Raw genomic sequence first — 16216 nt, forward strand, 5'->3', positions numbered from 1 at the left:
GGGCTAAATTTGAAGAGAAGGCCTAGGCCGGAAGGAAATCTGACTCCAACTAGTCAGTTTCATTCATCCTCTCACTAGGCGCTTCTTCAAATTGGCCCCTTCTTCTTGCCGTAGACCTGAAATCCACCCCAAATGGAATCTGTCACGTGAGCCGTGCTCACGCCTAGAACGAGGGTGGGGGGACTGGGAAAGAGGGAGGCGGGGTTATCCTCACGCGGTGGCTCATCCTGGTCTTTGATTGGCTGCGTTAGCACGCTAGCGGGAGAACGCTAGGCCTCTCTCCACCCTTCTGGCATTTGACCCCCCTCCCCCCAACCCCCACCTCGAATAGGACCGCGAGCACAGCCTACTTAGCTGAAGGGCGGCTGTACCCGGAGCCGGCTGGCCGAGGGCGGGTTGTCGGGCGCTGTGAGAGGGAGGCTCTGCTCCCTGGCTCCAGGCCCGGCCCAGTAGTAGCACGGAAGGACGGACGGACTGACGGAAGGACGGACTGAGGGAGGATGAGCGGCGGGAGGCGGAAGGAGGAGCCGCCGCAGCCGCACCTGGCCAACGGCGCCCCGAAGGGCTCGGCCTGGAGCAAAGCGCTGCGGAGCGACGCGGCCTGGGAGGACAAGGTGCGGGGCGGGGGGGGGGGGGCCGGAGGGAGTCCGTGTGTGCGCGCGCGTTGGTGGGGAACCTGTCACACCAGGCTGAGAACGCGAGTGTGTGTGCGCACACGTGAGTGAGGAGTGTGTCACCCCGGTGCCAAGGACTGAAAGCGTGTGTGTGTGTGTGTGTGTGTTCTGGGGTAGAGGGGGAAAACCCACGTGCGTGTGTGCGGGTGCCCGCGTGTGCAGGAGGATTTGTCACCCAGATGCAAGGGGTTAATGCGTATTTGTGTGTAGTGGGGAGAGCATGTGTGTCCATACGGGTGTGCCGCTGGCCTGTCACACTAGGGCAGAGTTCGAGAGTATGTGTGTGCCTGTATGAGAGATGACCTGTCACCCTGGGGAGCAGGTACAGGGATTTATTTGTATCTTTATTGTGGGGAAGTGGAAAGGTTGAGACTCGTATTGGACAAGTCATATCGCTTCTCAGGGCCTCAGTTTCCCCATTTGCAACATAGGGAGGTAGAGCTGGATGAGTGTGTTTGATAATTATAGCTAGCAATTACTAATATGCTAATATTTATATAGCACTTAAAGTTTGTAAAGTGCTTTACACAAATTATTTCATCTTATCCTCACAAAAAAAACCCCAAGAGGTAGATGCTATTATCCTCATTTCACAGAGGAGAAAACTTAAGTAGACAAATGGTAAGTAACTTGCCAAGGATCACACAGCTAGGAAGTGAATAGCTTTGGAAAGAGATAGTGAGGAAGATGAGAAGGGAGAGGGAGATTATGTATTCTAAAATGAAGGGGAGCACTAAGGGCCTCTCAGTTTTCTTTTCTTTCTTTTTTTTTGGAGGCAATTGGGGTTAAGTGACTTGCCCAAGGGTCACACAGCTAGTAAGTGTCAAGTGTCTGAGGTCGGATTTGAACTCAGTTCCTCCTGACTCCAGGCCTGGTGCTCTATCCACTGAGCCACCTAGCTGCCCCTCAGTTTTCTGAAAACTCTAAATCTCTTATCCTGTGATCTGTAGTATGAATGAGGGAGGTGTGGAGATGTTACATGATGAGGCAAATGTGAGTGTGTTTGTATATATGTAAGCTTGTTCACAGAATTTCAGAGTTGGAAGAGACCCAGTCATCATCTAGCCCTGCTTGGAGACCTCTAGTGAAGGGGAACTTTCCCTACCAATTAATTCTACTTTTGCACAGTTCTAATTGTTAGGTATTGTGTGGCATTAAGACTAAAGTTGTCTCTACAACTTCCAGCTGTTGCTCTTGGTTCAGCTCTTGGGGGGGGGGGGCTACAAATAAAAGAAGTTTAACCCTTCTTTTCTTGAACACAGCCATCCCCCCCACCCCCCCAGTTTTTTCTCCTTCAGGCAAAAAGAAATCCCTAGTTCCTTCAGTTCACCCTCATGCCATGAATTCAAGGTCCTTCATCATCCTGGTTTTTCTCTGTACACTCTAGTTTATCAATGCCTTTAAATTGTACCACCTATAACTGAATAAAATACCCTAGAAGAGGGCATGAGTGAAAGAGACTTGTGTATGAGGACCTTGTTAGGAGACATGGGAGAGTGAGATTGGACATATGAGAGCTAGAATTCTATCAGCGTTCAAAGCATTAGATAGAGGACCAGCTATAAGTAGTTATGTTTATGAGGGAGGGGAAATTGGGAAAGGAGTGACAATGAGGAATCTTGTCACACCTAGTGTCCATGAATGTGTGAAAGATAGTATATGTGTAGGAAGACTTGGGAGCATGGGGTGCAGATTGAGAATATGAGAGGAGGGATTCCCTAGGGAGCCGTATATGAGAGAGGAGATGGTGGATGTCAGGACAATTTGGTTCTAGACCTGTCTGTTAGTGACTTGAAAGATAGCTATTTCTGTTTTTGTTTCTGTTTTTTTGCGAAGATAGCTATTTCTGGACTTCAGTTTTCCAGTTTGTAATCTCTATCTACAAACCCCTTCAATCTCTGATATTTTGTGATTCTGGTCTGTGTGTGTCTGTGGGTCTGTATTTGAGGATTGTTTGTATTTGAGGATGTCACCTTGGGAAAAGGATGTGCCTTTGTGAGGTAGGGACGGGACCCCAAAGGACTGAGACCCAGAGTGTAGGTGTGTGTATGACATGTCCCTAATTCCCATATCTCATGCCTTCCTCAAATAACCCCCTCCCCTCCCCACATTCTACATCATCCAGAATGGAAAGTGGGTAGGCCCATATTTGTCTTTGTGTGGAACATCAAAGAAAGATATGGATATAGAGGGAATATTAAGAATTAGCAGTCGAATGTGTTGAGGTTAGGGTTAATCTTTCTCATTCTCCATTCCCCAAAGCTAACATGGTTGGGGTTGGGGCTGGGGTATATACCAGGCTAGACTGACTTCATTTCCTTTACTATGTCTGGGACTTTCAGGTCTGGGCTGTACCTTTTTGAGTTTTTTATCCATGTTCTCTTGATTTTCCTGGACCAGTAAAGTCAGGTTCCTCTTCCTTCTTTGGTCTCCATTTCCCTCCCAAGGCTCCGATTGGCTCCACAGCCCTGGTGTACTGGCCACTAGCCTAGGTTTCAGGGTCACTGTGTCTGTGCCTTTGCCCTGATTACTAGAAATACAGTGACAGGCAGTTAGGCCTTCCTCTGGTCTAATTTGTAGGAGTCCTGCCTACCTCTTGCAAAAGCTGGAATCCCTACTTGTTTGTTATCACCTCCTTATGGCCTTAGGCAACTTTTTAGCTAGCTGGGTGTCAGCAGCAGTTTCTGGACCTAAGTACAAATGAGGAGCTAGAAATCCTTTTTCATCTCTTTAGACGTGTTGAGTTCCTTTTATTTATGTTAGTTTTGGCACCTGCCTCCAGTGTCTTTCTTCCCCCTTTAACATATATATATATATATATATATATATATATATATATATATATACATACACACACACACACACATATACATATACATAATGATTAAGTGTTTTGTAAGGAGCCATCTAATCAGTTGTCAAGTATTGTCAATCATGACAGTATCTCTTGGTGCCTATCCCCTCTTTGGATCTTTATTGTACCAGCTTACTCTAATTGGTCTTCCAGCTTCCAATCTCTTCCTCTCCAATCCATCCCTCCATGCAGCTAAAATGCAAATCTCACCGTTTCACTCCTCTGCTCAAAAATCTTTGATGGTTTCTTATCGCCATCTTTCTAGTTCTAAATCTAATCCTGTGATCATCCTAGAGCCTCTCATAGTGAGGAGGAGAGGCAATAAATATTCAAACTTGGAAGTGTTGGGGTTGTATTGTTACTGGGTATGAATGTTAGTTGGTTTCCATGAAAAGCACCAAAGAGTAGATTTTTAAAGAAGTACTGTAATGATCAGTCTGGCCCATCCATTGTCCCTTGACAACGTTTCTAAATGGACTGCTAGCAAATGCATAGTATTTGCTGCATGAATATTTACAAAGTAAAAATTTCCCCTGGCAAATATACATCTCATGTTAGCTTCATGAAACTGGAATAAGCTTTCTTTGAAAAGAAACTTGTTGGGGGCAGGTAGGTGGCACAGTGGGTATGAATTGAGTCCTGAATGCAGGAGGACCTGAGTTCAAATCCAGCCTAGTCTTGTGACCCTGGGCAAGTCACTTAACCCTCATTGCCCCGCAAAAAAAAAAAAAAAAAAAGAAACTTGTCCTTGGGAAAGTTTGTATCGGATATTAAACAAATATAAGTACTTTTTAGATTGTTGAACCATTGCAGATTTGATGTCATATTCAAATCCCCTTCGTGTATATTTTAGCCTACCTTTTGCATATCTTTGATCTAAACCCTGATACAGGTCACTTCATTTTGACATATAAGCTAACAGTTAACTTCTTTTCTTTTTTTTTTTTTTTTTGGCGGGGCTGTGGGGGTTAAGTGACTTGCCCAGGGTCACACAGCTAGTAAGTGTCAAGTGTCTGAGGCCAGATTTGAACACAGGTACTCCTGAATCCAGGGCCGGTGCTTTATCCACTGTGCCACCTAGCTGCCCCCAACAGTTAACTTCTATAGAGGATTAACCTGATAATATGGCAATATAGTATCCAGCTGGTTGACACTCGACAGCCATACAGCATAGTTCTATAAAGCTTCAGATCTGTACAAGTTATCTAAGGTCAAATTTCCAGCATCTAAAAGAACTGACTGGCAGAATTTTTCTCCTGAACCTGGCAAGAGTTTATTAATATGTTGCCACCATCCTAGCAGGAATTCATATTGAATCCAAGCCTTAGGAACCAGTTTTGGTTTTTTTCTTAATCTACTGTTTCCCCCTAATGTCGTGGGGCTAAGTTGTTCAACCTTGAGTTGCAAAGAAGTTGGCATTTACAACCTGTAAATTTGTGCATCTGATTTATGTAAGATTGTTGTATGCTGCCCTAATGTTCTCACACGACAGTAGAATACCAAAATTTGTAAGTCATCTTAACAGTTGAGAATTGTAATGCCCAACACACCATTGTGTAAGGAAAAATAAAAGTGCTTCAAGTAAACTGGAAAAAAAAAAGTAATATGTTGCCAGTTACAACAATATTTTACTGTGAATATCAACTGTGAATGACTTTGCTATTTTCAGCAATATAGTGATCCAAGACAGTTCTGAAGGACCTGTGTTGGAAAATGCTGTCCTTGTGCAGGGAAAGAACTGATGGAGTCTGAATTCAGATCAAAGTATACTTTGTTTTAAACTTTATTTTTCTTGGGGTTTTTTTTTTATCTGTTTTCTTTTACAACATGCTTAATATGGAAATATATTTTACATGACTATACATCTATAATCAATAGCAAATTGCTTTCCTTATCAAGAAAGGAGGTGAGAGAGGGAGAGAATTTGGAACGCGATTTTTAAAAACAAATGTTAAAAATTGTTTTATATGTAATTGAGAACAATTTTAAAATAAAAGAAGTAATGTGTCTAAGCTTCTAAAGATCACAGAAAGAGTATAGTAAATAATCCTATCCAATCTTTTCATACCTCTTCCTCATTAACACTGTTTCTCAATTATTTTGCATATAACTTTGCATTTACTTGTATATAGTTATATCACACTAGTGGAATGTAAGCTCTTTGAGGCCAGGACATTTTTCTATTTCCTATACCCATTTCAGTGTTTTCCACAAAGAAGACACGAATAAATATTGAATTGAACTGAATCTGCCTAGGTCTTCTCATCGAGTTCCTGATTTATATACAGAGACTAGAAGCAGCATGAGATATGTCCATGAAATCCAAATGACTGATATCCTTAAAAATATTTTTCATGTGGCCTATAAAGTTGTCCTGGGCTACTAATTCACTACCTTTTTTTGGTAAAATTTATAAGTTTCTAAACTATGTAAGTCTCAACAAACGACTTAAAAATTTGATTCTTGAGCAGCTAGGTGGTGCAGTGGATAGAGCACCAGCCCTGGATTCAGGATGACCTGAGTTCAAATTCGGCCTCAGACACTTAACACTTACTAGCTGTGTGACCCTGGGCAAGTCACTTAACCCCAATTGCCTCACTAAAAAAAACAAAACAAAAAAAAATTGATTCTTGAGCAGCTAGGTGGTGCAGTGAATAGAGCACCAGCCCTGGATTCAGGAGGACCTGAGTTCAAATCCGGCCTCAGACACTTAACACTTACTAGCTGTGTGACCCTGGGCAAGTCACTTAACCCCAATTGCCTCCGCGCCCCCCCAATTTTTGATTCTTTGGCTTTCATTTGTACCAACTCTTTTGGGGAATAGCCATACAACTTCAATGATTTCCAAGTTTGAAGATTTGTTTTCTCTCCCCTCCCCACAGTGGGAGACCTCATAATATAGGGTCAGAGATTTAGAGCTTGCAAAGAGCAACCTCCTTATTTTACAGATGAGGAAACTGAAGTCCAGAGAGGTGCCTAAGGTTCCTCAGCAGCAGAGGCAATATTGGAAGCCTAGTCATCTTCCATGAAATCAGCATTCCCTCCAAGTTTGTTCAGGCTGTAACGCAACCTCTTTGCCTTTTCCACAGGATGAGTTTTTAGATGTGATCTACTGGTTCCGACAGATCATTGCAGTCGTCCTGGGCGTCATTTGGGGAGTGGTGCCACTGAAGGGCTTCGTGGGAATAGCAGTGTAAGTCATGAGTTTCCAACATATCCTAGTCTCTCCCTTATTGTAAAACAAAGCCCTTTCCTTTCACTGAAACACAGGGCATTGATTCTTCAGAGAAATGTTGTTTTACTTTATAGTGTTAAATGCTTTGCTTTTAGAGTACAGAGGAATGAGCTAAAGCAAGTGTTCATCACTGGGAGTTGTGCTCTCAGAAGTTTCAAAATTCTGTCTGAAAGTATTTGTTGAATAGAGAAAAAAGAGGTGGGATAGTGTAGTAGAGAGAGCTCACAGAGTCAGAAGCCCTGAGATTTGAGTCCTGGCTTTTCTACTGGATAGCTCTGTGATCATATGCAAACTCCTTTTCCCCTGAAGACTCATTTACTTCATCTATAAAATGGGAATAACACACTATCCATCTCACAGGGATGTTTTAAGAAAAGCAGGTGTCTACTTTAAAACCCTATAGAAAGATGAGCTGCTATGGTGTTGAATCCGTACTGCTGAGTGTTTGCCTTGGCAAGGGTTCCTTTGGGCCCCTGCTCTTTAAGGAGCATGAGGTAGAGGAAGTTGTGAGAAAAGTCAGCTGCCTCCCTGTCTCTCTCTTTTTTTTTTTTTTTGGTGAGGCAACTGGGGTTAAGTGACTTGCCCGGGGTCACACAGCTAGTAAGTGTTAAGTGTCTGAGGCCGGATTTGAACTCAGGTACTCCTGACTCCAGGGCCAGTGCTCTATCCACTTTGCCACCTAGCTGCCCCGGCAGCCCTGTCTCTTAAAGGACTATGGATAAACCTGGTCCTGATGTGAGTAGCTCAGTTGATTCATGATCTTCTAAGAATATGCCCGCCTAGTTTATAAGATTAAATTAAAGAAGTATTTTATCAGAATGCTAGGGGTCTGTGTGGCCAATGGCGCCTTTGAACCATGCCCGTGTTTTCTCATTTCATACATAATATCGATCCTCCTTCCCCCTCCTCCATCCTGCTGAAAACAACTCCACTTGATTGCTTGTAGGTAGGGGTAAAACATGGCTAGGTTATAGAGCACTGTGGTGGCCATTCATTCTTTTGATCTTTACAGCAGCCCTGTGATATTATTGTTCACATTTTTCAGATGAAGAAACAGGCTCACGGTCGTAGGGCCAGTTAAGTGGTGCATCTGGGCCTAGCTAGAGCCCAGGCCGCCTGACTGCTGTCTTGCTATTCTTTCCACTGTCCCAGGATCCTGCCAGCCCAAAGCATTGTCATTATATCATTTATCAAGGATCTGTCACCTTCTAAGTGATGCAGATCGAAAGCTCTCAGTGACTTGGTAGGTGGTTTTCAGCAGCTGCTGTGGCAAAAAAATGAATTAATTACTCTGTAGCCAGCCTAGTTAGTCGGGTCACAGACAGCAGACATACAGTGTTCTTGCTCTGTTCTTGCAGCCTTTTCAACTTGGTAGACCTTGCTGGAGCTGGATCCCTATTGCATAGCTCATTGCCTTCAAGAACTCAGGGTACTTCCATGCCAGGATGAGGCATGGCAGTAGGATCTGAATGCAAGGAAAACCTCAAATGTTCCCTCTGTCTTCCTCAAAAAAGTGTCTTTTCAGTCATGAATACTTGTTGATCCAGTGCCTGGCTTTACTTGGATTCTTCCCAGAGCAAGTGTTTCCCTCAGCATATTTGTGTGCCTAGCCCTGCTCTAGACTTTGCTACATTGTATGTAGAAGCTTCCTTCCTAGTAACTGACTGCTGCTGGCGGCAACTAACATTTTATTTTTGGATTCGGACCTGTGACTTCACTGGTGTGTAGATAAATCCATGGGAAGAAATTCCCTTTACCAAGGCCAACTGTGGCTGTTCTGCACTGCATCATCTTAGAGAATTGGTTGGGAAGAGGTTAAGGGACTTCCCAGGATCACAGAGCCGGTGTGTTAGAGACAGTACTTGAACCTAGGTCTTCCTGACTCCAAGGCTAGTTCTTGGTCTGCTGTCCTGTGTTGCTTGGTAACTCATGTCACCAGAGAAGACACGGCATCTTTGGGTCTGAGGCTGGTATTAAAGTACTCTTTTTTTTTTTTTAGTGAGGCAATTGGGGTTAAGTGACTTACCCAGGGTCACACAGCTAGTAAGTGTTAAGTGTCTGAGGCTGGATTTGAATTGAATCCAGGGCCGGTGCTCTATCCACTGTGCCACCTAGCCACCCCTGAAGTACTCTTGAATAAAAGATATGGAAGGTACAAATTAACTCTTCAAATACTCTAAGCCCTCACTTTTAGTCTCCTTGCCCCATTTAGGCTTTCTGAGGGAGAGAAAGCAAAACCAGATGAGTGAAAATGCTAATGAGCAGTGAATTGGCCCTGAGCCCAGCCTTGGAAGAGAGGAAGAAGGAGAATCTCAGAGCAAGAGGAAGTGGCTGATCTTCAGCTGTGTGAGGTCAGGTCTCTAGGAAAGGAGATAACTCTGGTGTTAATCCAGGTTCTGTATGAAAATGTCACCAGATATTTATGTAGCACTTTCTGACTGACAGGCACATTATATCTCACCACCTGGATTTAAGGCTTTCCTTCTCTGGTTTCTGTTGTGTAATCTTAGAGGGGTTACTGAGTTGGTATCCTTATCTGTAAAATGGGGAGAATGATCCTTGCCCTGCTGCTATGAGAACCAAATTAATTAATTAATGCCTATAAAAAGCACTTTGCAAATGTAAAGGGTTATATTAATGTGAAGCTTGTGATTCATATTATTGACCAGGCATTATTAATCCCGATTTGATAGGTGAGAAAATTGAAATCTCAAGACGTTAAGTATTTTTCCCAAAGTCTCATAGGTAGCACCACCAGTGGGGTTTGGTGTTTTTTGTTTTTTGTTTTTTTGGTTTTGGTTTATTTGTTTTTACAGGGCAATGAGGGTTAAGTGACTTGCCCAGGGTCACACAGCTAAGTGTCAAGTGTTTGAGGCTGGATTTGAACTTGGGTCCTCCTGAATCCAGGGCAGGTGCTTTATCCACTGTGCCACCTAGCTACCCCAAAGTCTCATAGGTAGCAAATGGCAAATAGAGGACTAGAACCTTGTCCTCTGATGTTTAATGATTCCAGTCTTCTTTAAATCTTTTTTTGGGGGGGCTGGGGGTGAGGCAATTGGGGTTAAGTGACTTGCCCAAGGTCACACAGCTAGTATGTGTCAAGTGTCTGAGGCTAGATTTGAACTCAGGTCCTCCTGACTCCAGGGCCAGTTCTCTATTCACTGCGCCACCTAGCTGCCCCTTCTTTAGATCTTATAGAATGAGTTCAGCTACTAAAACAATTACTTTTTCTTTGAAACAAATGATAAGAAACAGCCCTGATTAGTGGAAAGAATTAGCTATGTAGAAAACAGGCCTGTGCTTGGATTAGACCAAATGAGATACCATTGTGTTGTTTTACCTCAAGGTAGCCTTACCTTGAGTCTTTGCTCCCATACTGTTGTGCCAGTATACCAGATTCTACACTTACAGGACACTGACTTGCCTCCAGAATAGGTTCTTGCACTCCCTTCCTTGGCACCTTGGTTAAAATTCTCAGGAAAGGCTACAGGGTATGTTGGGTGGTTTATACAAAGCAATGTTTTTTTCTTCAGCCTGAGCCGACTTACCATACTTGCTCTGCTATCATCTCACCTTTTCAGCTGGCTTAGTTCAGGGTAAAGGGGAGGGTTTTGCTCATAAAAGTTGCCTTTGAGGTCAGGAACTCCTGGTATTTCTCATCCATCACATCATAAAAATGTTTTAAAGTCAAAATATGTAATCATCTCAGCTCCCTTCAGTCACTTGAGAGCTGAAATGGGTAATCCTGTTACATGAAAGGCTGTGTATCCACTCTTTAGATCTTGCACGTTCCCAGAATTGAGATTGTCTAGTAACCAAAGTGACTGAAGTTGGGCCACTATCTAACTCTGACAGCTCTCCATTGGGGCTTGGTTTTGTTTTTGGAATGGATACTCTTAAAATAATGATCAATCAGAGCTCATTCCATGGCCAGAGGCTCCTTATTGTCTCTTTTTTTGGGGGGGGGGTGAGGCAATTGGGGTTAAGTGACTTGCCCAGGGTCACACAGCTAGTAAGTGTCAAGTGTCTGAGGTCTGATTTGAACTCAGGTTCTCCTGACTCCAGGGCCGGTGCTCTATCCACTGCACCACCTAGCTGCCCCCTTATTGTCTCTTGAACTATGTTTTCATGCTCACTGGAATTGTCCACTTGTCCTCCCTTTATCAATGGTTCCCTTCCCTGGCCCCTCTCTCCTGTCTCCCTCACTTCCTTCCTTTCTAGGAATCCTTGCCTTGTTTCATTATTTAGCAGTTTTATATAGTTAGGTCCTGTCTTGAGGGCAGAAACACTGTCATTTTCCATGTATTCCCTACAGCATATCTGGCATAGGACGCAGCACGTAATAAGCCCAAATTCTTGAATTACCTGCTTTTGGGTAGATTTTTTTCCTTTTTGCTGAAGTGACTAGGGAGATTATAAAAGAATTAGACTATTTTCAATAACCATTTGTTGATTGATTGGATAATCTCTCCCATTTTCCACTTAAGGTAAATAATCAAGACTTGAATGTTTGTGTAGTTTGTAGTTCCTGGAGCAATCCCTGCCTCTGATCAGTCACCAAAAATTAGATGGGCCAGGAGCCTTAAAGCTAAACTAGAGTCACTTTGGATGCGGGAATCATAATCTGACCCTGCTGTCTAAATAGTCCCCAGTTTCTTTTTTTCAGTAGGAATGATGTAGGACCCAAGAGCGTTTGGTGACTGTCACATAGCCTGCAGAAAACTAACATTGGTGCCTCATGCCCATTTGGGTGAGGGTATTGGACAGCTCTTTGGAGGGATGAACTAAGAGGTGCCATCAGGGGCTGGAATGCTTCCAGGAGCATTTTCTTTTCCTGCTGGTGCTGCTGAGCAACAAGGAAGGTTCTAAAAGAATTAGGCCATTCTCTGACCAAGGAAGAGATCAGCCCTGTTTAGCAGTGCCAAGATTTATGGTGTAGAGCTCGTGCTCTTTGTATTAGTCCCCAGGGGTAAGAATGGTAAAAGCTAGCTGGGGATGTTTTACTCTTGTTTATTCTGTGAGTAATATCCCAGAATCTTTACCAAGAGTTGAACCTCTTGGCTTGTACCTCAGGTGGCACCTCTTGGTTGTGGGGAGTTTTAAGCTTGAGTTTTTGAAGTTGTTGTAAAGGCCACCTCTAATTTGGGGACAAAGAGAGTTGTTTTTCACCTTAGGTCTTGTAGTGTGTTCTTAATTTTCTGAATTTGTGATGAGACTTAATATGTCTTCTCTTTTCAGATTCTGCCTGATCAATGCTGGAATCTTATACCTCTACTTCAGCAGCTTCCAACAAATTGATGAGGAAGATTATGGTGGGACGTGGGAGCTCACAAAAGAAGGCTTTATGACGTCTTTTGCACTGTTTATGGTAATTATTTTCTCTCTTCAAACAGTATTAGATTCTAATTATTTTTTTGTTTGTTTTTGTTGTTTGGTTTTTTTTGGCAGGGCAATGAGGGTTAAGTGACTTGCCCAGGGTCACACAGCTAGTAAGTGTCAAGTGTCTGAGGCTGGATTTGAACTCAGGTCCTCCTGAATCCAGGGCCAGTGCTTTATCCACTGCGCCACCTAGCTGCCCCCAGATTCTAATTATTTTGATAAATTAGAATCCTTCATTCTCAGGTTTGGAAAGGATCTCTGAGGTCATCTAGACCAACCATCTTCCTGATGATTAAAACGCCTCTAAAAAAATAGTACATTCACCCTCTCCTCCAACACCTCCAGTGAACTTACTACCTTAGAATTGAGTCCATTAGCCCATTCCATTGTTAGGAAGCTCTGAATTTAAAATTTCCTCTATATATTAAGCTAAAGCATTCCTTCCTGTAACTTTTACCCATTAGTCCTAGTTCTGCCCTCCTGGGCTAAGTAGAACAACACTAACCTCTTTTCCCTTAAAGGATCTGAAGACCATGATCTTATCTCCCCTAATTCTTCTGCTCAACACCCAGAGTTCATTCTAATGACATGGTTTCAAATACTCTCTATCTTAGTCATCCTCCCCTGGGTATAAATAACTCCCGTTTGTCTATGTCTATCCTAAAATGTGACCCCAGATTTATAAACAGTATACTCCAGATGTGGTTTGACTAGAGCAGAGAACAACAGGACTATCATTTTTTCTAGGACTAGACTCTTGTTACTGTCACCTAAGGTTCTGTTAGGTTTTTGGGTGCTACATCATACTATGTTAGCTATATCATGTACACATTATATAGACTCGCTTATCACAAGTTGTACCATTTCAAAGAGCTGTTTACAATTAATTATTTATTGTTTACTATGCACATAGTTGTGGTTTTTAGGTACTGGGGTACAAATATAAAGTGAGACAGATCCTTTCTTCAAGGAGCTTACATTTAAGTGCTTTGTTTGCCTCTGATTTCCACCCATTTCAAATTCTCAAAGACACCTATTATACCTTGCTATATCCTGTCTCCGGGTTCAAGTGCTGGCTCTTATGCATGGTGGTGGCATGAGCCTGGCACAACTTAAACTTGAGGGCTGCCCTCTTCTCCCTTAATCTGTAGGATTCCAGATGTTATTCTGGGGATGGTCTCCATCAGTTATCTTGCCCTCCCCTTGTAAAACATTAGCTGATGTCTGTGATTCTCTGACTACAGCAATAGCAGCTAATTATCTACCAGGGATAGTGGTAGATATTTTGCCACAACTCTTTGATCACAGGTGGCTGCTCCCTTTACTGCTTGACATTACATCAGCTGCTTGTAATTTTTAAATTTTCCTGAGTACAATATGATTTTTGGTTTTTTGTTTTGTTTTGGGGGCAGTGTGGGTTAAGTGACTTGCCCAGGGTCACACAGCTAGTGTCAAGTGTCTGAGGTCATATTTGAACTCAGTTCCTCCTGAATCCAGGGCTGGTGCTTTATCCAACGTACCACCTAGCTGCCCCGAGTACAACATGATTAAGAGGTGAATGGGGTTGGGGGGGCTTACTAGAAGAAGCTAGATTCAGTGTTCCATTCCAATTTTTATGGTTCAGTGATGTCCAGATTTGGGAATTGGAGGTTTAGGGGGTTATTTGCATCATTAGCATATTTGATGGAGAGGTAATAGAGACAATTTCTTTAAAAACTCATTATAGGGGGCAGCCAGGTGGCACAGTGGATAAAGCCCCGGCTCTGGATTCAGGAGGACCTGAATTCAAATCCAGCCTCAGACACATGACAGTTATTAGCTGTGTAATCCTGGGGAAGTCACTTAATCCTCACTGCCCTGCCAAAAAAAACCCCAAAAAACAACTCATTATAGACTCATAGACTTAGTACTAAATCATATGGTCTAAACCCCTGAGGTTCAGAGAGCTCAAGTGACTAAAGTCATACAGGGAGTAGGATTTGAATCCAGGCCCTTGGACTCTAAATGCAGTGTTCTTTCTACTGTATTCCATTGTCAGAATTGATCCATCCCTCTCTCATATGAATTCATTGTGAATCATATTCATAATTCTCTTCTACACTTAAAATATTCTAATGAATGAAAAGAATATGCTGAATTTGGAATCTGAGGACCTCAATTTGGTTTTTGTCTTGGTCACTTAGGAGAAGTATGGTTCAAGGGAAGTATCTTCGCTTTTCTAAGCTTTTTCCCAGCTAGGTTAGTCTGGACTCCACTCATCCCTAAGAAAGTTATGATTCAGGGTGACAATGTTTTCTTTTTCTTTTTTCTTTTTTTTTGGCAGGGCAATGAGGGTTAAGTGACTTGCCCAGGGTCACACAGCTAGTGTCAAGTGTCTATGGCCTGATTTGAACTCAGGTCCTCCTGAATCCAGGGCTGCTGCTTCATCCACTACACTACCCAGCTGCTCCCCAGGGTGACAATGTTTTCAAACAAAATAGGACCTTATTACAAAGAGCTTTCTTTCAGCAGCTTGATTTGTGTGGCAAAACCGTTCCACCATACAGTTAGAAATATTAAGGCTCCAGAGTCAGGTCTTCCTATCATCCCCTGAAAAGTAGGCTGGGAGGGAGTTTGCCTTATCCCAGTACATTGGTTCTACAGGGAACCGGCAGATTGCCTACAGCCTGCACTCCACCACTCTTGGAAACCACTTCAAGATTGCCTAGTGGGATTAATTTCTGCTCCTTGTGTCTCCTTTAGGTTGTTTGGATCATCTTTTACACTGCCATCCACTACGACTGACAGGCTACAGCCCATATCTGCTAGCACTGTTCACTCAAAAAGACATTCTAATCACAGGCCAGAAATGTGCCAGTGGTCAGGGGCATTTCGGCCACAGGGAGACTGTGATGCCCCATTCTCCCAAACTGAGAATCAGCGTGTTGGTCACCAGTGTTTTATACCAGTCGTGTCTTGGAACTTTTAAACAAGCCATCCCTGTTTTGAAAGCATTACTGAACTGTTCCATCACGACCATTTTCCATGCCTTTACTGACTACCCATCATTAATACCTGTTGGCTGAATGGATCTAGTAATTTCTTTTACCTTAGGATCCGAATGAAATGTTCAATTGTCTCGTCTTCCTCGGCTGTCCATCAGGCACACGATTTTAAAGATATCAATGGCATTTTATGGTGTTTTGAGTTGTTTTTAGATAAAGCATGGCAGAATGTGCGTGGTTCATAATACAGCACATGTCTAATAATAGTTTCCATTGTAGAATGTTTTAAGATAACTTGAATAAATCGGATCTTGTTAACAGATCTTCTAAGCCTTTGATTAAAAGATTGAGGGGCCACCAATGTAGCTATTTTTATGTGTGCAGGCAGCATTCCTGGCCTAGGACTGTTCGTCTGACTTGGCCTTTGACCCCACCTACCTTGACTCAGGCCTTCCTCCTCACTGGTACCGTTCATCCAGGCCTAGGCTGTGCCTCTTCCCTCTGAAGTGTTATGTAGTGGGAACTTAGGCATGGTTTTGTCCAGCCTCTTCATTTTACACAGGAGGAAACATGTTCAGACAAGTGACTTGCCTAAGGTCATACAGCCAGTTAGTGGATGAGGCAGGATGGGAACCCAGTTTGCTTACCTCCTGGGCCAGCATTTTTCTCATCGATACATTCTTAATGTGAGCCTTGGGTCAAGCTTTGAGTAGAATGAAATTGGTGAGACGCTCAGTTCCTGCCTTCAGCATATGCACGTCCTACAGGTAGACAGTGGCCCTAAACAAAAGCCTAGCTGAAGGCTCAGGTAGTAGCAGTTACATTTCTGCCCACAAGATGGCGGAAGAGCCTGTCAGTAAGGCCAGTGATGTGATCACTTTCATCTCTCCCAACTCAATGGACACTGGTGGAAATTGGCCCAGAGGAGGAAGGAGGAAACAAGGCAGAAATGATAGATGAGTCACAGAGATGGGACAATGACCAAAAAAAGGCAGGAACAGGCCACAGATGGAGCAGCTTAGGCAGGGAGGGTGTGCAAGAGAACCATCAGCTGAAGGAGAATAGGACTGGCTCTCTTCTGGGGACAAAG

The 16216-nt window shown here is 43.3% G+C and overlaps 1 protein-coding gene across 1 annotated transcript; it reads left to right on the plus strand.

Moving 5' to 3' along the window:
- The first annotated feature begins 286 nt into the window (after positions 1-286).
- Positions 287-15448, plus strand: RAB5IF (RAB5 interacting factor). The gene is made up of 4 exons (XM_043982817.1): positions 287-614; positions 6618-6721; positions 12002-12131; positions 14885-15448. Exons 1-4 carry the CDS (start codon positions 501-503, stop codon positions 14924-14926), a joined length of 390 nt encoding a protein of 129 aa, XP_043838752.1. The 5' UTR covers positions 287-500; the 3' UTR covers positions 14927-15448.
- The last annotated feature ends 768 nt before the right edge of the window (positions 15449-16216 follow it).

This window comes from Dromiciops gliroides, chromosome 2, assembly GCF_019393635.1.
Source record: "Dromiciops gliroides isolate mDroGli1 chromosome 2, mDroGli1.pri, whole genome shotgun sequence".
Taxonomy (NCBI): domain Eukaryota; kingdom Metazoa; phylum Chordata; class Mammalia; order Microbiotheria; family Microbiotheriidae; genus Dromiciops; species Dromiciops gliroides.

Bases quoted from the DNA above. Each gene is read 5' to 3' on its own strand.
- RAB5IF (XM_043982817.1), top strand. From the start codon at position 501: ATGAGCGGCGGGAGGCGGAAGGAGGAGCCGCCGCAGCCGCACCTGGCC. The intron at 615-6,617 runs GTGCGGGGCGGG...CCTTTTCCACAG, and splicing joins ACGCGGCCTGGGAGGACAAG to GATGAGTTTTTAGATGTGAT. The intron at 12,132-14,884 runs GTAATTATTTTC...TGTCTCCTTTAG, and splicing joins CGTCTTTTGCACTGTTTATG to GTTGTTTGGATCATCTTTTA.